This window comes from Phalaenopsis equestris, unplaced genomic scaffold (assembly GCF_001263595.1).
Source record: "Phalaenopsis equestris unplaced genomic scaffold, ASM126359v1 Scaffold000076, whole genome shotgun sequence".
In the NCBI taxonomy this organism is placed as follows: Eukaryota; Viridiplantae; Streptophyta; class Magnoliopsida; order Asparagales; family Orchidaceae; genus Phalaenopsis; species Phalaenopsis equestris.
This window is the reverse complement of record NW_018164518.1, coordinates 33,588-57,317: the sequence shown is the minus strand read 5'-3', so window position 1 is coordinate 57,317 and position 23,730 is coordinate 33,588. Positions and strand designations below refer to the sequence as shown.

Here is a 23,730-nt window from a genome sequence, read left to right as displayed (position 1 = left end):
TTGGCTTTTTAAAAAATACCATTATTCGTGTTCAACTCGTTTGCTTAGCGAGTCGAACACTAGCTGTTCGCGATTTAGCCATTTTGACAGCCCTTGTCACACAACCATACAAATGTTAAGGGTAGGCGTGAGATTTAAATATTATTATTTATATTAAAATATTCATTTAGTTAAAATTTAAATTTTTATTTAATCTTTTAATGAATAATTTTAATTGATTATAAATCTTTGTAGCCTTGTGAACAAATAAATCTTTGTTCATTTCAACTCATTTATAAATTGAGCACAAAAATTTTGTTTGTGTTCGGCTTGTTTTCTCACTGAATGAATCAAATTTGAGCTACTTAACGAGCCGAACCTGCTGTTCTCAAACAACTGACTTTTTTGACAGCCCTATTTCAAAACATTTTGCTTTTAGTAATAAATGATAAAAGTAAGCAAACAAAATTGTTTTGTCATTTTAGATACTTTTTAGAAAGAAAAAAAATGTAATCGAACATGATGTAAAACTTCATTAAATTAACCTTTTTGGTGCAACTATTACTCTTTGTTGTGGATGACTAAATAATTTAAAATACTCTATATTCAGCAAGTGTATTCTATAGATATTGATTTTATCTTTATTGATTGATTATTGTCATAGCTCTCTTAAACTCATTTTTATAATTGCATAATTTATATACTTTGTTGACGTACTAATTAGTATATTCTGTAATTTTATAGGTTAAATGTTGTGGCGGTTTAAATTTTGTTAAAATCAAGTCCATCTTTCAATAATTCTTTTCTTCATTTTAATGTTGGATCATTTCTTTCTTTGCTTGGAATTCTTGTTTTATTAAATTTTATTGCATTTGGTTTCTTTTTATTAAGAATTTAGTGGATAGGATAAATTATGGATTTCCTTCATCGGAATGTTTCATTGAGATTGGTTATATTTGGCATGAGTTTAAGATGCCTCATTTTTTGAAAAACATATTAGCCATGTTAGGCTTCTTTTTAGTAGTCAATTACCTTTTGAGCTTCATGTTGGCATTTTGTATCCAAGTTTGTGTTACCATTGTTTGAAAAATGCCTTTGAAATCTATGCCTTAGAATTTTTTTGTTTTTAGGCATTATTAAAAAACATTCAAAAGCTATTTTTTCCCCCTTTCAATATCAATGTATCAATCAATAGGGACATGCTTTTTTTAACATTTTGAAACACATTGTGGCCTAAGCTTCAAATTACATTAGCCATAGGATTTTTAAAATTATTTTAATGACTTAATAGAAAAGTCTAGGTTATGCTTGTAAAAATTAGTAGAATCTGCGATAGAATTATAGCTCTAAAGATTGCTTTTAATACTAAAATTTTTAATGTTATAATTGTTTATGCTCCTAAAGTTGGTTTATATATAGTTTTAAAAGAAAAATTGTGGAATAATCTTGAAGAATTAATACAATGGATACCACTTGAAGGAAGAATGTGTATTGGAAGAGATTTAAATGGACATGTTGGTAGAGTGGTTGAAGATTGTAGAAATATTCATGGAGGCTACGATTTTGGAGTGATTAATGAAGAAACTAGATTCATATTAGATTTTGCTTTAACGTTTGATTTTGTTATTATTAATATTTTATTTAAGAAAAGAAATGATCATATTATTACTTTTAAAAATAAATCTAATAAAATGCAAATTGTTTTTTTATAAGAAAAAGAGATCGTCGAGAATGCAGAGATTGTAAGGTCATCATAAGTGAAAATTTAAGTACTTAATATTGATTATTAATTCTAAATTTTAAGATGAAGGGTTGTAATATTAAAAATACAATGAAATATTGTCATACAATTAGATAATGGCCCCTAAAAATAAATTAAAATATTTGTATCTGTAAATTTTAAGATTCAAGATCTGAGGTGTTCATGAAGAAGTTAATTTTATGTGGGAAGATGTAACAAACAATATTAAATAAGTGACAAAAGATGTATTTGGAGATAAAAAAGAAATGTTTTATAAATAAAAATAGTTGGTTTTGAAATCTATGCCTTAGAACTTTTTTGTTTTTAGGCATTATTAAAAAACATTCAAAAGCTATTTTTTCCCCCTTTCAATATCAATGTATCAATCAATAGGGACATGCTTTTTTTAACATTTTGAAACACATTGTGGCCTAAGCTTCAAATTACATTAGCCATAGGATTTTTAAAATTATTTTAATGACTTAATAGAAAAGTCTAGGTTATGCTTGTAAAAATTAGTAGAATCTGCGATAGAATTATAGCTCTAAAGATTGCTTTTAATACTAAAATTTTTAATGTTATAATTGTTTATGCTCCTAAAGTTGGTTTATATATAGTTTTAAAAGAAAAAATTGTGGAATAATCTTGAAGAATTAATACAATGGATACCACTTGAAGGAAGAATGTGTATTGGAAGAGATTTAAATGGACATGTTGGTAGAGTGGTTGAAGATTTTAGAAATATTCATGGAGGCTACGATTTTGGAGTGATTAATGAAGAAACTAGATTCATATTAGATTTTGCTTTAACGTTTGATTTTGTTATTATTAATATTTTATTTAAGAAAAGAAATGATCATATTATTACTTTTAAAAATAAATCTAATAAAATGCAAATTGTTTTTTTATAAGAAAAAGAGATCGTCGAGAATGCAGAGATTGTAAGGTCATCATAAGTGAAAATTTAAGTACTTAATTTTGATTATTAATTCTAAATTTTAAGATGAAGGGTTGTAATATTAAAAATACAATGAAATATTGTCATACAATTAGATAATGGTCCCTAAAAATAAATTAAAATATTTGTATCTGTAAATTTTAAGATTCAAGATCTGAGGCATTCATGAAGAAGTTAATTCTATGTGGGAAGATGTAACAAATAATATTAAATAAGTGACAAAAGATGTATTTGGAGAATAAAAAAGAAATGTTTTATAAATAAAAATAGTTGGTGGTGGAATAATAATGTTCAAGAAAAGATAAAATATAAAAAGTTATGCTACATGTTATAAAATTTCGTATAAATTAAAAACGTAGAGAACTTGAAAAAAATATAAAGTGGCTCATAGAGAGTCTATGAGAACAATTTGTGAAGTGTTATAAAATTTCGTATAAATTAAAACGTAGAGAACTTGAAAAAATATAAAGGGGCTCATAGAGAGTCTATGAGAACAATTTGTGAAGTCAAAAGTTCTACTTTTATTGATCTTTACAATAGATTAGATATTAAAAAGTGTGAACTAGTCAAATACTTAGAGAAGAAAGTAAAAAATTAGTTAAATAAAGTGTAGTAAAGATAAAAATAAAAAATAATTTTCTTAGAGAAAATAACTAGCTTGATAAACTTTTTAAAAAGGTTTTTGAGAATATGATCGGCTTTAGTGATTTTAATGTCGTTATTAACAGTAAAATATTTTATTTTACCGACACATTAGTAAAGAAAAAGTTGAGGTGGAAAATCTGTAGGACCTGATGATACATCCCAATCGAAGTAGAAATATTTAGGAGTTTCAGGAGTTTTCTGGATTATTAAACTTTTCAATATTATTTTAAAACTAAAAAGATTCTTAACTGGATGAAGAGTATTTTAGTTCTTATTTTCAAAAATAAAGGGGATGCACAAGAGTATGCAAATTATAGAAGAATTAAGTTTGTATGTCGTACTTTAAAATTATTGGAAATGGTAATTGAATATAGGTTAAGACGTGATACAAAAATTTCTCATAATCAGTTTGGATTCATACCGAGCATATCTATTATGAAAGCTATACATTTATTGAGTCGTTTGATGGAGAAGTACAAAGAGAGTAAGGAGGATCTAAATATGTTTTTTATTGATATAAAAAAACTTACAGTAAGGTTCTAGGAGAAATTCTTTTGAGAGTTCTAGAGAAGAAAGGTGTTGATATAAATTATATTCAAGTCATTAAAGATATGTGTACTAGAGTTGTTACTTTTGTTCGGAGAGAACGAGGTTTGACCAAGTATTTTTCTATTCAAGTTAGATTACATCAAGGATCAACTGTAAGGCCATATCCTTTTGCTTTTGCTATGGATGCTCTTACTGGACATATATAGAAGGATCTATCTTGGTGTATGTTTTTTGCTGATGATATCCTTCTGGTGGATAAGACTAGAGAAATATTTCAAGAAAATAAACTTGAATTATGGAGGTCTATATTGGAGTCTAAAGGCCCTCGTTTGATTAGACTAAAATTGAATACATGGAATGTAATTTTAGTAGTAGTAGCTGTAGTTACAGGGTTATAACTATGAGTGATCAAATCATTAAAAGGTGCAAATGTTTTAGATTTCTCGAGTCTATTGTTCAAATTAATGGTGATATAGATAGAGATGTTCTTAGTAGAATTCAAGTTGGTTAATTGCGCTTATTGTGTGATAGAAAAGTATCACTTGACAATTTTGGCTTTTAAAAAAGAAGTATAAAACAAAGTTAGGCGTTGTTGAGATGAGAATGCTTAAGTAGATGAGTGGCTTGAAACTTACACTACAAAATGCAAAATGAATATATTCATGATTGGGTTGGTATAGCTCCAGTGGCGGAAAAGAATAGTCATCTTAGATAGTTTGGTCACATTAAACGTCAATCATCTGATGATCCGATTAAGAAAGATATTTTAAATTTAACTTTTGTTAAGAAAGACAGAGGTAGACCTAATGGCATATTGTATAAAACATGATCTTAATATATTAGAATCAAATGAAAATATGACACTCAATAGGACGCAACTTAGAAAAATGATTCATGTAGTCGACCTCACTTGGTGGGATATATGCTTGTTATTGTTGTTATTGGGTTAAAAAAAAATTATAAAAATTAATTAAAATCTAAAACTCAAATTTTTTTATTAAAACCTGATAGCTATGGTTTATACTTCTATTTCATTTCTCAATTTTACAAGTAGAAATGCTCGTAGAGATGTAACTCTTGCATAGCTAAAACTTGCAAGGATCCATGTCGCAAGTCACAATCATTGTGATTTCCTAATCATAGAATTTTTGTTGATGGTTCAATTATTTTGGTTTATTTGTTAATTTGCCGCTTTTTGTTTCAATTGTCATATTTTGAATTGATAAATGATGACAAACCTATGATAAAATTTTGTCGCCTTTTCTTGTATGGATAGATATGATTTTGATTCCTGTGATCAGAAGAGTGTTTAATTTAGAAAAATTAATAATTGTTTTTAAAGGACTTCATAATTAATTACTTTGAATTATAATAAGTTCTAGTCCTTCGTATTTTGTAATGGTGAAAGTTGATGGAGAAAAATATTTATATTGGACTTCTTGTGCTGCTAATTATTTTGATTTGATGTTAAAAAAGTCCAGAGATTGCTACAACATAAAATGCATTGATTAAATTATATATATATATTAATAATTTGTTTTACATTCATAGCTTGTTGTTGAGTTCAGTGTAGTAGTTAACCAGTGAAGATCTTGTCAGAACGATCATTATGAGATTTGCCATTGCTTATTTGAGGAATTAGAGGCAATCTTTATTTCCCAAGAATGAAATTATATTATATGGTCCACAATGTATGAAGTTAAAAAATCTATGAGGTAAATGTTTTAGAAGTGGGTATATGCTCTTAAAATCATAAATCCTTTAGTTGAAGTAAAAGGCGGGGAAAAAGTGTTACAATAGGCTTTATCTATAGTCCTGTAGATTAAGAAAAATGACAAAACATGAAGAACTTAAATGGAGAAGAATCAACTTATAAAGAAATCTTGGTATTTATTGATTATAAATGGGATAACCAGTTACATTGTGATTTGCATTATGCTGAATATTTTTAAAATCCTCTATCTTCTTTTTGTGTTGGCTTCTTTGAATGTGCATAGTTTAAAATTAGTTTGTTTGAATGTTTGGAGAGAATGATATTCTCATAGGGATGTTTTGAGATGTTTTATAACAAAGAGGGAATGCTTGGCTAATAATTGCTACTGAATATCTCTTAAATCCTCAATTTTCTTTTGGTGTTGGCTTCTTTGAATGTACATAGTGAAAAATTAGTTTGTTTAAATGTTCGTACAAAATAATATATGCTCATAAGAATGTTTTGAGATGTTTGATTACAAAGAGGGAATTCTTGGCTTAAGAATTGCCCAGTTATAGTGTAAAGAATGTTCAATTGGCAACATGTCTATGAATTTAGGAGGGTATTTGGCAGTGTAGTTTTAATAAGATTTTTGCCTGGATTTAATGTTAAATCTAACCAAACATGAAAAATGTAGAAGTTAAATTTGACGCTTCTGAGAATCTATTTTTCGCTTGCTTCATTGTAAATCTCAGATTTATTAAATCTATTATTGGACATATTTAACATATTTAAGGGAGGAAGAAAAACACACCACTGGGCCCTATTTCACTACAATCATTGCATAGTGCCTTAAAACTTTACTTAGGGGAGGAATTCGATGTGGTCGAGTCATTCTTCCCTTCGCCTTGCTGCTGCAGTGTGATGTCTCACATTTGCATCATTCACTTCACGCAGAGAAGCTCGTTTAGCATTCCATCTTTTTCTCATATCTTCCATTGATTGTTTGATGGAATCATGCCCAACATACGAGGATTTCAATGTTCCGCCCTTCCGTTTCCTTTTATTCCTCTTCGTTCGATTTTTTTTAATAGAATTTTTTTTGTGGTTTGTTTTTCCGAAACTTCTTTTGTTTTTGAGTGAAAATGAAATAATTCGGAGATATCAACTCTAGCATCATTGTATGTTTGTATTGATTTCTTTTTGTTGAATGGCTGGTTTTAGCATACTAGTGTGATTGGTTTTTCTGTTCTATTATAATCATGGATGAATGCCCAATCAATTAGGGAATAGCAAGTAAGATTGAGGGAGATATGTTACTAGGAAATTGTGATTGTTTTAAAATAAATATGATTTTGAAATGTCACAATTTGTTGGGATCTTTATTAGAAGTGAGTTATAACTGCAATAAAATAGATTTGAGAAAGGGATCATGTCAACTTCCTTTTTAATCTTGCAATAGCGTATCAAGCTGTCTTTGGACATTTGCCAGCTACAAAGAAATTTTGTTCTGTAGAAAATTGAAATGCTCTATTTTTTATTGGTTTTTTTGTTGTTTTGTTGTTTTGTTTGTTCGTTTGTATTATATTTTTGCTTAGCTGTAATTCTTCTCATTTGTTTAATTTCATTGGCCTCACCATCTTTATATGCATATCTTGTGTTAACTTTTTCTAATGGTATTAAGTAGCTATGAAGTTAAGGTTAAATTTTACTTAACAAATTGTGCAAAATGGATTTAGGATTTTAGCTACAAGGTATTTCCCGACATTTAATCAATTATGGTTGATCTTAGCATGGTAACAATGAGTATAAATTTTATATCAATCACCCAAGTCATCCATCCAAGCTTGTCATTTTTGCGGTTTAAATTTATGGAAGGGAAAAAGAGAATTATTTTAAATATTCTTTAATTTATGCGTATTCTATTTGTGTAGAAAGTTGCATGTAGTTTTGTATTTTGGAAATAAATTTGAAAAGGTTGATTTATATTTTTTCGGGACAATAAGGGTCTGTTTGGGGCACCTGCATATTATTTATAATATGCATTTTTGCACATTATCCTGACAATCTAATAATCTGTAGATTGTCCTGATAAGTTAGCTGTTTTTTTGTGGGAGTTTATTCAGAATAACTTATTTGCAGCTGTTTTTGGATAAATGACAGTTCTGCCCCTGTTAAGTAATGTTGTTTGCAACAAAATTGTTTGGGCAATATATAATTGATATAACATAAGTAGAAAACCAATAAAGAACAATTTTAGAAAATAAAATACAGTGCTCACTTACGCTTGAGTATCAAAACTGATAAAACAAAGGGTTTGTTTTGAAAATGCCGTCTACGCATTTATTTAACGCATTCGGGTGGCGTTTTTGTAACGCCGTCGTTATATCATTATTATGTGCGGTCGCAGGATCGACTTTGTGGTCCTCGTTCGTTCGCTCTGTTTTACCTTACTGCCCTTCTCTCGTTTGCCCTAACGTGATTTCAAATTCTTCGCCTCTCGAGCTCTCTTGCTTGATTCGACTCCTCGCCGCTCCTTCGCCTCACATTTGCCCTAAAAATCCTCCCTACCCTCTCTTAACGGTCGATCTGTAAGTATTGAATGAAATGATTTTCTTTAGTTCGTACTCTTTCAGTTTTTTATTGGGTAATGTTGTGCTTTTGAATAATTTTTTGTTTGCAATTTTCTCGTTTTTTGAATGCGTTTGACATTTCAGTATGTTCCCTCTCATTTTCTCAAATTCTTCTTCTCAATTATGTAGGTTTGTGATTTCAGTAGTTTTTGTCTTGGGGTTTTCGTCTGACATTTAAGTATGTTTCTTTTGTTGGATATGCCAAGAGAGCAAGTCATGTTTGCAATGCAATTGGGTTTGGTGGAAGCATGTTGGAATAAGATGTTCTTGTTGGATGTTTGCAGGACAATTTGGAGCTGTGCTTGTTCTTAAGTTGTTAATGTTTATACCTTCTTAACATGCCTCCATTGTTTAGAGTAGATTTTTTGAAAAGCTTGTGAATTGGAGGTAGATTTTTTGCATAAAAATGTTTGAAGCTGTGAATTGGAAAGAATTTTTTTGCATTTATACATGTTTATACCTTTTTATTATGCCAGCATCGTTTAAGGCAATTTAGAGCTTTTAATGTTTATACCTTATTATGCCATCATTGTTTAAGGTAGATTTTTTGCGAAGCTTGTGAATTGGAGGTAGATTTTTTACATAAAATGTTTGGAGCTGTGAATTAGGTAGAATTTTTTGCATTTACACTTGTTTATATCTTTTTATTATGCCACCATCGTTTAAGACAGTTTAGAGCTGTGAATTGAAGACATATTTTTTGCATAAGAATGTTTGGTATGTATGCAAAATTTTTGCATTTTATTCAAGGTGGCGTTTCATGTGTAAATGCATAAGAATTGGTTGGTATTTATACAAAGTTTGTGCATATTATTGCAGGTGGCATTTTAGGTGTTTCATTTGTAAATGCATAAGAATTGTTTGGTATGTATGGATATCACTTGTAGCTATTGTAGTGCTGAAGGTATTTTTTGAAGCTTATATATAAATACCTATCACTGGTAGCTTCATAGTTATTTGTTATGAGTTGTTTAAGATTAAAATCCATTCTACTATATTTATGTATGTATGCTTTATTATATAAATTTCAGTTGATTTGAAAACCTAAATCATACTTATCAGTACTGCCATGTTTATGTATGTATGCGTTACTATATAAGGATGTTTGTATATTTCTAAAGAGTTCATGAAAAATAATTTCATGAATGGTTCATTACTAAAGACAAATGACTAAACAACCCTCATCTTTTGGTTTTGTGTTATTGGAGGCTGCTAGATTTTCGTTATATATAATAGAATGATGCTAAGATTGTGCCACGACTATTTAGATGAGAGCAATGTTCATGAACATCTCAATTTAATATGTTTAGTGATGATATCTGTATTGAGGAGGCAGAAAGTGCGTGAGATCAATGACGTCATAGCAACATGAAGATTTTGAGGGCTATCCGCCACATGTAAAGCTTATGGTGGTTATGAATTGATTCCTGATATTGTATTGCACAAGATAGATAAATGCTTTAATACTTGGTGATAATCATGGGGTCTTAGTGTTTCTGATGTTTTTTTTCTCATTGTTTAATGATTGAGCCCCTACTTCCAATGTTTTTAGGTGTTTTTTTCATTCTTATTTGATTTTTGGTATTTAATTCAAATTATTTTGTAAAAAAAACATTATCTATCAAGATGTTTTTGTTATATGTTAATTTGTTCCAACATGGAGTCCAACAAGATGTTTATCCAGAAAATATTATCTATCAAGATGTTTCAACTTGGGGTCCCACAAGATGTTCCAACATTTCGTCTAGAAAACCTTATTTATGAAGAAGTTGTATCCAGAGAAGTGTCTAACAAGATGTTCTTGTTATATGTGAAGTTATTTTGTTTAACTATAAATTTTTCATTTAGTTTCAACATGGCTAAGACGAATGAATGGAGTCAGTCAATAATGTGGGATAAGTAAATAACGAATATTTTTTGTAATCTTTGTATTAAAAAAATTGAGCTCAGAAATATGCTAACCATGTAAGGAATTTTCACAAAATATTGCAAAGATATTTAAAGAATTGACGAGAAGAGATTACATCAGACTCAAATTCAAAAATAAATGAGATTAATTGAAGGATTGTAAGATATAAAAGGAGCTGAAATGGGGATCCACCATGTTGGGTTGGGTTCCCATTAAGAAAATCATTGATGCTCCGGATGAATGGTGGGTTGAGAAATTAGAGGTAATAATTACTCTATTTTGAATTATTAACATTTTTGTTTGTTTTAACTACTATCCCGCTCACCCGTTGCAGGCAATACCATCAACCAAAAAATGTAAGCTGTGTGGAATTGACCTGGAGTTGGAAGATAAATTGGACGTAAAGTTTGAGTGGGTTGTCGGGACGGGTAAGCATGCATTCAACTCAAGTGAGTTGGGGTTTGCAAGAATACCATATGACTTGCCACCCGAGCACATTATAGCCGACGATGAAGGGCCTAACACTAATAAGAAGGAGATAGAATCCAATTGTCAGTCAAAGAAACCCAAGTTTAGGAAAAGTAGGAAAGATAAGTACATTTTCGTGAAATGCTCAATAGATAAATTGATTGATATTTTTGCAACTCTGCCACCTGCTGCTCCACCTGACAACAAAATTGTAGATTTTATTGTAGCTTTGGATGCTCTTCCCGAACTTGTGGCTGATAGACACTTTTATGTAAAATATACTAAATTATTTAAGTATCCGACCTGGAGACAAATATTCATGATGCTTCGGTCGAGTTTCATTTTGAATATATACGTGTTTTAGTTGACAAATGAGTTTTATATGTTGATGTCATTAGTTTTTGTTTGTATTTTATTTAAACGATTTTATTTATTTTTAAAATAATTATCTGCAATTCATTCGCGTGCTTTAAAATTGTTGATATTTTTGTCATTTTATTTTGCTGCTATTACTTTTTCACACTTTCTTTTATCTTAATTTATTTCTTTTGGATGGATCGACAATAAGAGCATATTAAAAGAATAGCATGGGCTGCGAGGATTGCCACATTATTATTAGAGTACTACCTCTCTATCACTGTTCGAACACCACGTATGACATCTCCCTTTGTTCGGGATAAATGAGTGGGTGAGATACTTGCTGGACGTTCAATAAGGTTCATCAATTTTTTTTTGTATAATTGTAATCATTTTTATGGATCTCCTTCACGAGTTATATCTTAATCGCGGTCTCCAAAATTCTTCCAGAACGACAACTAGAGGTTTTGACAATAACAATATACATTCTATCTCAAAAATAATCAATTAGATGAGCTTTGGAGCGATTTGATCATTCTTCAGAAACAATTAGCCGATATTTCTCAAAGTTCTGTAAGAGCTTGTTAGCTTTGCATCGCACTTTATTAAGCAGAGAATCCATCATTCACTACTACTCCAGCATAAATTTTTAATGATCTCTGTTACATGTCATATTTCAAGGTAAATTTTATTATTCCGTTACATTCACTTCCAAATGTAATTAGTTTCTAACGATGATAAGTAGAATTGCATTGGGGCAGTTGACAGTACGCACATTATTGCCCAACTACCCAGCCACGGAAATGTGATGTACATTACATTGGTCGAAGTGGTTCAATTATTCGAAATGTAATGACAGTATGTGACTTTAACATGCGCTTCACATTTGTGTGGTTGAATGGAAAGAAAATGCGCATGACAATCGACACATTATTGCCCAACTACCCAGCCATGGAAATGTGATGTACATTACATTGGTCAAAGTGGTTCAATTATTCGAAATGTTATGACAGTATGTGACTTTAACATGCGCTTCACATTTGTGATGGCTGAATGGAAAGAAAATGCACATGACAATCGCCTTTTTGCCCATGCAACTAAGAATAGTACACATCGTTTCCCTCATCCCCCCCCACGGGTTTTTTGTATATCCAAGGCAGAGGGGGTACCGGAAGCCATATCTATACATCAAATACCATTTTTTTATTTTTGAGATAGCAAGTGGGATCGCCTGTGATGGAAAGTAATATTCAACAAACAACACTCTTTTTTACGCTAGGTTATTGAAAGAATATTTGGCGTTGGAAGAAGAAATGATTCATCATACGTGATGCCGTTGTATCCATTTATTAAATAAGTGCATATTATTTTAGCAACTATGGCTTTTCACAACTTCATCCGACATTCCTCTCAATCGGATACATACTTCAACATGACCACCGATAAAGAAATGCATCTCTCCAGAACCTTCAGAATTGACATTCCATACCTGAGGATAACAAACTCAACTGAATTTAACACATGACGGTGATAGTGGGTCTGAGATTGTTGTTTTAAGGGAGTATATCATTGATGCTATCTGTGGCTGCTGATTAACCCAATCTTATTTATTTTTCATAATATTTATTTTTTTTTCGTACGTATTTGTTGTATTGTAAATTTAAAATTTTTGTTTTACTTTGTATTTCGCTTTGTTTCTTTGATACTTTCAAATTTATAATACTCATGTTTGAGATTATTTTTCTTTTTTTGTTTTTTTTTGTGGGTTTGTGAGGTTAATGATAAAAAAATGACTTATGAGTTCTTTTGAATGTCCCGTTCTTTGCTGTTTTTTAGTGCTGTATGTGAAATCCTAATAAAGACAACTGAGATAATCTCCTCTTTTTGGTGCATCGGTTTTTGAGAATCTAATGGATTATTTTTTTTTTTGTGATATGCATATCTGACATAGGACGTTCGTGTCTCGGTGCTATTGCGTGTGAAATCTTAAAGAAGTCAACTTAGGTATTCCCTTTTTTTCAGTGCGTCGGTATATGAGGATCTACAAGATGACATTTTTTTGGTGATAGACATATGTAACCCAGCATGTTTGTCTCCCGTGGGTTAAAGACAATCAAGAATTTTTTTTTTTTTCAGAATCCACTGTCTACTTGTTGTGACAGACTCGTGGGTTGTGTAATTAGTTGTTTGAGACCTCACTTCCACATTTTTTTTATTTATGCTTTTTTTTCGACATAATTTATGTTTAATTCAATTATCTTGTAGATATCTAAACCTTAATTTAATTTTATAGTCGGATTAATAATTTTTACTGTTTCTATTTTGTTCACATTTTTTTTATTTATGCTTTTTTTTCGAGATAATTTATGTTTAATTCAATTATCTTGTAGATATTTAAACCTTAATTTAATTTTCTAGTCGGATTAATAATTTTTACTGTTTCTATTTTGTAGGAACACGAGCTCTAGGATTTCAGGGTCTTCCCTAGTTGTGTTGTGTTACTGCGGACTACAGACTCCCTTGTTCACGTCACGACATACTCACAACTACGGGAGATAGTTTTACGGTTGCCGTAGTGGTGTTTTTGTGAGTTGCGGTTTTTTCTGTTGGATCAATATTTTAGCATATTTCACTGTCGATAGTGATCGAGGTAGTACGATAGTTTCTCAGAAGGACAGTGCAGCTGATAACATACGTTGTTAGAGTTTTAAAGTTTTAATAATTTTAATTGTATTTGTAATTGATTTCTCTTTAGGTCTGTTCGGGGTAGTTGTACGTTTATAATCAGATTATTTTTGCGAATTAACCTAATAATATGCAAATTGTCCTGATAAGCTGACTGGTTGTTTGTGAAAACTTATCAGAACAATTTATTTGTAGCTATTTCTGAATAAATGACAATTTTGCCTCTATTAAGTAATGTTGTCTGCAACAAAATTCTCTAGGCAATATATAATTGATACAACAGAAATAGAAAATCAATACAAAACAATTTAAAAAATAAGATACAGTTCTCACGCGTGAATATCAAAATTGATAAAATAAAGATTTTGATTTTAAAACCCTGCCGACGTATGTCATCAACTGCACTGTCCTCTTGAGAAGCCATCATACCCCTATCATTATCAGCAGCGGAATATGTCAGAATGTGAGTCCAACAAAAGAAATAACAGCTCGCAGAAACACCCCTGCGACAACCTTAGAATTGTCTCCTATAGCTGTGAGCCTATCGTGATGTGAGGCAGAATATGTCAGAATGTGAGTCCAACAAAAGAAATCGCAGCTCGCAAGAACACCCCTGCGACAACCGTAGAATTGTCTCCTATAGCTGTGAGCCTATCGTGATGTGAGTACGGGAGTTTGTGGTCCGCAGTAACATCACCACTCCGGAGGTCCTTTTAATCTTGAAACTCATATTTCTACAGAGATAGAAACAGTAAAAATCATTAGTCTGATCAGAAAATTAAATTAAGGTTCAGATATCTACAAAGAAATTGAATTAAACGAAAACTGTAACGAACTAAAATATATGAAGCAAAAAAAATGTAATTGTGATGTCTCAGTTGCCTGTCACTACAAGGAGATAACGAACTATAAGGAAAAATTTGTTCTTGGTTGCCTTTAACCCACGTGGACGAACGTCTGGGTTAGATATGCGTATCACAAAAAAAGATCATTCAGTAGATCCTCATATACCGATATATTAAAAAAAATAGACATTGGTTGTCTTCTATAGAATTTCACATGCAATCCTACCGAGATACGAACATTTTATGCTGAATATGCATATCTCCAAAAAAAAACATTTAATAAATCTTCATAAACCAATGTACCAAAAAAGACAGGATATCAGTTTCTTTTATTAGGATTTTACATGCAGCTCAAAAAAAAAAACAACAAACCGAAGAGGAGAGTAGAGAAGTTTAGGTTAGGGGGCATATTAGTTAAAACAAACTAAAATGATAATAAGTTAAAGTAGAGTATAATTATTATCTCTAATTTCTCAACCCACATTTTTTTTGGAGCATCAATTGTTTTCTTAATTAGATCCCAACCCAACCCGGTGGATCGGTGTTTCAGCTCCTTCAGTATCTTCCTCTCCCACTTGAATTGATCTCATTTGTTTTTGAATTTGAGTCTGTTGTAATTAATTTCCGTCAATTCTTTGAACTTCTTCGCAATATTTTGCCAACCGTCCTTAGATCCCAACCCAACCCGGTGAATCGGTGTTTCAGCTCCTTCAGTATCTTCCTCGCCCACTTGAATTGATCTCATTTGTTTTTGAATTTGAGTCTGTTGTAATCAATTTCCGTCAATTCTTTGAACTTTTTCGCAATATTTTGCCAACCGTCCTTATTAAAATACAAGGTTGACCTATTTTCGAGCTCAATTTGTTTAATACAATGATTGCAAAAAATGTTTGTTACTTCAGTATCTTCCTCTCTGACAGACCCTCTTTATTCGTTTTAGCCATATTGGAACTAAATTAAGAATTCATAGTTAAACAAGTTAACTTAATATTTAACAAAAACATCTTGTTAGATCATTATACAATGAGGACGAAATAATTCAAATTAAATGAAAAAAAAAACACCTGAAAACATTGAAAGTATGGGCTCACTCATTAAACAATGAGAAAAAAACACCAGAAAACATAAGGACCCTGTGATTATCACCAAGTATAAATACATTTATCTTTCTTGTGCAATCCAATATCAGGAGTCAAATCATAACCACCATAAACTTTGCAGGTGGGGGATAGCCCTCAAAATCTTCTTGTTGTTATGAAGTCACATTGATCGCATGCACATTTTGCCTTCTACATTTAGATATCATCATTATACTTATTAAGTTGAGATATTCATGAACAGTGTTCTCATCTAATTAGTCGTCGCACAATCTTAGCATCATTCTATTATATATAGCCAAAAAAGCTAGCAACCTCCAAAGAAGCATCGATATCAGAATATCAAAAGATGAGAGTTGTTTAAACATTTGTCTTTTGTGATGAACCTAATGAAGTTATTTTTCATTTACTCTTTCGAAGAATATACAAACATCTCTATATAGTAATACACACATACATGAACATAATAGTATTGATAATTAGGATTTAGGTTTTCAAATCCAATGGGAATTATATAGTAACACATACATGCATAAACACAGTAGGATTGATTTTAACTTTAAACAACTCATAATAAACGACTATGGAGCTACCAATGATTTATATGTAAGCTTCAAAAAATATTTATAGCACTACAATAGCTACAAACCAACCAATTCTTATGCATTTACACATGAAACACCTAAAACGCTGCCAACAATAATATGCATAAACTTTGCATACATAGCAACCAATTCTTATGCATTTGCACATGAAACACCTTAAACGCCACCTGGAATCATATGCTAAAGCTTTGCATACATACCAAACATTTTTTTGCAAAAAATCTGCCTCCAATTCACAGCTCTAAACAACGTTAAACGTTGGTGGCATAATAAGAAGATATAAAGATGTGTAAATGCAAAAAAGTTCTTCGCAATTCCCAGTTCCAAACATTCTTATGCAAAAAATCTTTATCCAATTCACAAGTTTTGCAAAAAATTTGCCTTAAAGGATGGTGGCATAATAAAAATGTATAAACATTAACAACTTAAGAACAAACACAACTCCAAATTGCCCTACAACCATCCAACAAGAACAACTCATTTCAACATGCTTCCACCAAGCCCATTTACACTGCAAGCATAGCATGCTCTTTTGCCAAATCCAGCGAAAGAAACATACTGAAATGCCAAGACGAAAACCCTAAGACAAAAATCTAATGAAATCACAAACTTTAAATAACTGGGAAGAAGAATTTGAGATGAGGAGAAGGAACATACCGAAATGCCAAACACATTCCAAAAGCGAGAAAATTTCATACAAAAAATCATTTGAAAGCCTGACATTACCCAACAAAATCTAACTAACGAAATCCAACTAAAGGAGCACCAACTAACGAAAATCATTCCATTCAATACTTGCAGATCGACCGTTAGGAGAGGGTAGGGAGGATTTTTAGGGCAGACTTGAGGTGAAGTAGCAGTGAGGAGTAGAATCAAGCACGAGAGCTTGAGAGGCGAATGATTCAGGATCGCCTTAGGGCAGGCGAGAGAAAGGGCGAATTAAAATAGAGCGAACGAACGCTGGTCGCAGGGTCAATTCGCGGCCGCGTATAATAATGATATAACGACGACATTACGAAAACGTTGCCCGAACGCGTTAAACAAACTTGTAGGTTGCGTTTTCAAAATGCCGCCGCTCCAAATAAGCGTCCCCAAACGGGCCCTATGTTGGAAGAGGATTATTTTCAGTGCAATAGCTTTCTTGTGTGTAGTTACAGTTGTGTATTTTTGGCTTCAATTGGGATGAATTGGATCCCTGCTAGGGCTATCAAAAGTGCTCATCGTTCGCAAATAGCTCGTGTTCGACTCTTTAAGTAGCTTGTGTTCGATTAATTCGTTAAGCAAGCTAACCAAACACAAATAATTGTTTTGAGCTCGATTTATAAACGACCAGAGCATAAACAAAAATTTGTTCATTCATGCTCGGCTCGTTTTGAGTCGAAATAATTAAAAAATAAAAAAAAAATAAATTTAGTTATATCATTTTAATATTTTATATATAATTAAAAAATTAAAAAAATTAAATTTAGTTATATCATTTTAATATTTTATATATATAGAAATTTTGGTTGTATAATGTAAAAAAATGAAATTTGGGCGTTCAATGTGTAAATACATAGGCATTGATTGGCTGGTATGTATCTAAATGCAAAAAAAAAAAGGAGAAATTAACCAAACCATGTTTATATTTCACAGGTGTTTGAAATGTAAATACATAGGAATTGGCTGGTGTGCTAGTAAATGCCCAAACAAAAGAGAAAAAGAAAGACAATCACTTGGGAGTGGGACAAATGAATAGTCAAAAAGCTTTAAAAAATGGAATTTTTTTTAGTGTCGCATTTTGTTAGGAAATTTTTCTTTCAACCTTAGATTAGTTTAAAAATAGGAAAGCTCAACAGGCTTGTGAAAATTTTGGCTTGAGAGCTGAATTGAATTTAATTAGAGCTAAAAATCAAGCAGACAAACGAACAAATTCGAGCCGCTCACGAACAAATAAAACAATATCGAGCCGAACATGAACATACTCATTATGAGCCTAATTCGAACACTAGGTGATTTCGAACAAGTGTTAATACAAACGAGCCAAACACTAATAGAACCAGCTCGCTCTTGTTCGGCTCGTTTGTACTCGTAATCCCTACTGTATTTGTGGTGCGAGCCTTATATTTCATGTCTTCCACTTACAACAATTGCTTTTAAATCCTGAAATAAGATGCTAAATATGTCAAATGGTTTTAACTTTAACTATACCAAACACTATTATGGATTTAACAACATTTGGATTTGATAAATTCAGATTTTTCGTATTTACTAAATCCTTTTTAAGTTGAATCCTCTTTGCAGCCAAACACCCCGTAGGTTTGTTAAAGTTGTAATTAATGTTATCCTAACTATTTTAACTTTTGATTTATTGTGATGTGGGATACCCTTTGGAGATGAAGCACCAGAATTAAAAGCATTCATGAGCACATTATACTCAACTCATTGAAAGAAAAAAAACTTTTAGATATGACAAGGATGAACAAATTGGTTTTTATAATGTACAATGATAAATTATAAGATAGATGACTTAATTTAATTTCATGGAATGATGATGAAGGATGATGTTGGCCCTTTAATTCTTGATGATTTGCCATTAGACGGTTGAGGAAGAGTTTTTGAATTAGATGATATTGAATATGTTGATATTTGTGCTGTATGTAACAAAAGCTAGTGAAAGTTCTCAAAAGATTCACCAAATATAATTTAGGTTGAATATTAAATACTTTGAATGATTGACAAAGTATATTTATTATATAGTATTTAATGATTTAGTTAATGTAACAAATGTTATTGGAAGTTTGTAAAAATTCACCATACGCAGATGAGGTAAAATATCATTTAACTTGAAAGGTTGGAAAGGTGTATTCATTATATAATATGTAATGAATTGTTATTTATTTTTTCTTCATTATGAGCGATTCATTATTACTAATATTGTTGCAAGAAGGAGAAAAGGAAAGGCGTTGGATGATGAAGAAGGTGAATGGAATGACTTAACTTGAAGGTGTTGGGAGGGTGATGGTGCTATTTTTTTTTCTAATAAAATTGTTATTTATCATGATGATTCTTTAAAAAATGCTTCTTGTACTTATGATAATGATTATGTTATTTTTTTTGGGCATAAAAGAATTAACCTAGGGCATTAAATGCATAAACTAATAAAAGCATAAAGTGAAAGCTTCTGCTATGTTAAGTTATTATTTTTTTAATATTTTTCAATCTCGAAACTTTTATTTGTTGTTTTGAACTTTGTGTGTTTTCTTGTTTTATGGGGCTCTTTGAATAAGATAATACTTTTTGGATTAAATTTGTGTATTTTTTTAATTTTTCATACTTTTAGTTTTTTTTTTTTCTCTTTGAATAAAATAATACTTTTTGGATTAAATTTGTGTATTTTTTAATTTTTCATACTTTTAGTTTTTTTTTTTTGTGTTTTTAGTTTGAAATTTTTGCTTTATTAATTCAATTTGTAGCTTACGTTTGAATTTGATTTGTAGGCGTTTGCTTGAGTTATTGATTCTCGCACACTCATCTTCGACACTCACGTGTCTTCTTTGGGGGCGGCTTGCACATCAAGCCTGCCCAGTGCGTAATTTTCCCTAACAAAAATTACGCCGCCTTGCTTCCTATGGCATCACTCATATGTACTAGAGGTTTGTCACGTCATGCTACTCGACATGGATCACGCCCCCAAAAGCCTTTTGACTCCTCCGAGTGCGTGATATGTGTCCACTTGGGCACATGGCTACCACCTGAGGAAGTTGGTTTGTTTCTTGATGCGGTTTTTTCTAAAGCTTCGCAAAACCTTATGCATGATGCTTATGGCCATGATTTAATGTGATCTTTGATCTGCCCACTTTTTCATGTTAGATTCCCATTAATCTACGTCTTTTGTTTGTGTAACCTTTTTTTCTCTTTTTTATGCACGACTAAATTTATTTAACTTGTTCTATGCTTATTAGATTCTTCTCAGCAATCTTTTTTTGTTGCTGTTTTGCTCCTTGTTATATTATACAACCATCTGTGCCTATGTTACTATCTGTCACACACAACTTTTTTGTTGGTTTTTGTCTCGTAAGTTCATCATTCAAGGTGTATCATATGATTTCTGTTCTCACTCTCTCTTTTGACATACTTTTTTTTAATTCAAGCTGCACCTTGGAGTTAACTGTCATTCTAACTAAATTTTTCTTCACTTTTCTTTAATCCTCATATGCATCATTTGTTGAACTGGATCAAATGCTATCAGCATATCTTATGTAATTTTTTTTTTTTTGGTTATATATTCATCTCCACTGACTTGGTACAAAGTGCATATGCAGATTGATTCATTATTTATTTACGAAATTCTTGGGTCTCCTTTTGGTCTACTAATTCCAAGTCCCTTATTTTCTTAGGCTTCTTTTTTATTTAGCATAAACTTTCATATACTCAGAATTTAGTCTCATCTATTATGTTTAAATCTCTTGTTTTTGAGTATAATTTGATGCTTGTTTCTACTCATTTATTGTTTATCAAACGAATATTTCTATTAACATGTGTTCAATAACTTACTTTAAACTTAATACACTCTTTATAACTGTTCAATAATTAACTCTATATTCAATAACTACAGCTTTTAGGATTCGTGAAAACCGTATGAATGTCCTTTTATTTGCTGTTGGCGTGTAAAACTGTTTATTATTGGTCATTTGGACAAGTATTAACCTTTTTTCTTTCTGTAGGCGAGTTACCAAATCACAAATATTTTATTTTTAAGGAATTGTTGTTTTTTTCTTTGCAAAAATTGTAATGTGTTTTTGGAGGAGAGTTGACCATACAGCTGTATATTATTTATGGATGCATATTTTGGGAGTATAGAACATTAATGGAAAAAAAATTGCTTAGCAAAAGGTGATGCAATTTTGAAGGCGAGAAATTTTTAATCTCAAGAAAATTGCCAAAAGAAACGAATTGGAATATTTTTTTAAGTTCAACTCAAAATCTTGGCAAGGGATGATTAGTTCTATTGAGAAGATTTATGTAAAAATTTTAGATGTAGTTCACACACATGAATGGAGACTTGCTCATGGGATGAGGTCATACCCAATGTTATTAATGTAAAAGAAAAGGTTATTTTAAGAAGGTATAAACACTAATGTGTCTTATAATGTTTATAAGAAAATTACGAGTAGGAATGTTAATTCATGTTTGCAGGTTTTGTTTAGGTCTGAATTATTATTGAAGTTTGAAGAAGAGTTGATGAGCTGGAACCATCAACAGACTTAAATCCAATTGTTAGAGCCATTTTGCAAGCCAACTAACCTAGCCACATCTAGATCAAATTTTGGACGTAACCAACACCTTTATTTTGGAACAAAACTAGACTCCTTTTTTTGCTAACTGTATTTATGAACCTAGTGATGCAAAATCTATAATAAATAGATACTTGAGACATGTAAATTTATTCACTTTTTAATCAACACACACACACACACGTGCATGTATTTATGTGTGTGTATTGCTTTTTTTTTAACTTTTAATCATGTGTTGAACTTTATATTCGAGTGTACTGCAAGTTCATTAGAAAAATTCCAAGAAAAGATAAATTCTTTGCCTTGGCATGGGTTTTTGATTTTTGTTCATGTTGGTGTTTCTTAACTTTCCTAAACATTTTGTTATTTGTGTTGCCTGGGTCTTGATTTTGGCCAAATTTGTTGCAAATGATATTTCAATTGTGGTGTAAACGATTACTTATTCATGACTTTCATGTTCACATTTCTTATTATTTTTTCCAAACCTATTGATGGCTGCATTTTTTTTTTTGGGGTTCAATTTCTTTTATCGTAAGTTCACACATAAAAAAAATGAATTTTTGTGTAATGAGCGATCTTTTAGTCTTCAAATCCTAATTTGTTGCGTGATATACATTCATTGTATCATCCTATTTGTTTTAAAAATTCTTGACCCTGAGTGCGTGTTGTTAGGTGCTTGATTTATCAACCAATCATATTGTTGCCTTGTTTTCATCAAATTATTTTCAGAGAATTGTTCCAATAGTGCTTGAAGGCAAATATTCCGAGCTCACAATCCTTAAGAAACTTTTGCTATTGTACTCGTCATTATTTTTGTTGTTTGTTTATTGGATAATGCACAATAGTTTGCTTTGTTCGAGGAAGTTTTAATGAACCATTAATCACTTTTATTTTTTTTCATATTTTTTATTTTTATTCTGTTGTATTAATGTTTTGATTTGAAACAAAACATGTTTGATATGTCTGATGAAGATATGATAATTTTTTAAACCACCCAACTTCTGAAAGTTATTTTGAGTGTTTTCAAATATATGCTTATTTATTTGTAGAATTAAAAAAATAAAAGGGGCAATTACATACCGGTCACCTGAAACAATGCTATTTACAAATAAAGCACCCTCTTTTATCTATTTTTCAAATTCTCACACAAATATCAAAATTCATGATAAATCCCCAATCCATATTTTTCATTTTTATCAAATTCTCATGGTTTACTGTGGTAAAAGTTCTTGACAGTTTTCTTTTTTAAGTGTAAAAAGTACGCACCTGTTTTGCGTTGCGTTATGCTTTTGGCAAGGCAGGTAGAAAGGTAAACCAGGTGAGGCTTTTGTGGGTGTTTGGATCAATGATGCAACCATACAACTGCGTTATCTTCCTGAAGCATCTAAAGAGGGCATGAAGCAACTAGAACAGCGTTACTGAGATCCAAATAATACGAGATTTTCTGGGCTTTTCCTTTTATCCACATATTATTCTATTCATTCTTTTTTGTATTCCTTTGTGATTGGATTAGTCAACCTTTTGTATTTCTTTTGGATTTTGATTGTTTGACATTTGCAATCCTAGACATTTTTTAATGTTTCTTTCTCATTTTTACTTTTTTAACCTGTAGAGAAGTTAGGATCAATGATGCAACCATTGAACTGCGTTATCTTCCTGAAAGACCTAGTGGTCTTGAAGACAGCTACATCTTGCTGAGATCCAAATGTATTTATATATATATAAATCCATTGTTTTCTCCGCTTTGTAAGATTTATTTTTTGCTAGTCATATTTGAAATAGAGATTGTGGGAAATAAGGTTGATCATATTCGATTGGTTAGATTCCTGCTATTTAGTTATTGTGCTCTTATGTGCAAAACTACAAGAAGCTGCTATACTCTTTACCATAATTAAACGCTATTTTTTCCCTTTGAGACATTGAAAGAATCCTTTGAACTGCATTAAATTAAAAAATAATGCTTGAAATGTTTACTTTCAACTCAGCATGCAGTAGCTTTTTATTGGTATCAAGTATGTTAAGTTTGTATTTTTAATTTCCGGTTCATCATATATTAATGATCTTTTCCCAAGTATTGTGTAACCTAGTGCTGCTATTATTAACATTATTTTGCGTCACTGCTCGACTAGAACGCTTTTGTTCCTCAATTGCTGCAACCTTCAAAATTAACAACTTTTTTTTTTTTTTTTGGCTTTTTGTGCAGCGAGTCTACGACGGCAAGCACGCTTGTGGCTTAGGAGCATTTTAGTGCTTGCTTTTTCGACGGGGATAAACCGATGAGCCATTCCTA

The 23,730-nt window shown here is 31.1% G+C and overlaps 1 protein-coding gene across 1 annotated transcript in view; it reads left to right on the top strand.

Annotated features, from left to right (window-relative positions):
- LOC110019755 (40S ribosomal protein S13) overlaps positions 1 to 23,724 on the top strand; it is a 26,497-nt gene extending 2,773 nt beyond the window's left edge. Inside the window, exon 5 of the mRNA XM_020717559.1 lies at positions 23,644 to 23,724. Within this exon, the coding sequence (XP_020573218.1) occupies positions 23,644 to 23,677 (34 nt within the window). The 3' untranslated portion in view covers positions 23,678 to 23,724. The remainder of the gene's footprint in view (positions 1 to 23,643) is intronic.
- The last annotated feature ends 6 nt before the right edge of the window (positions 23,725 to 23,730 follow it).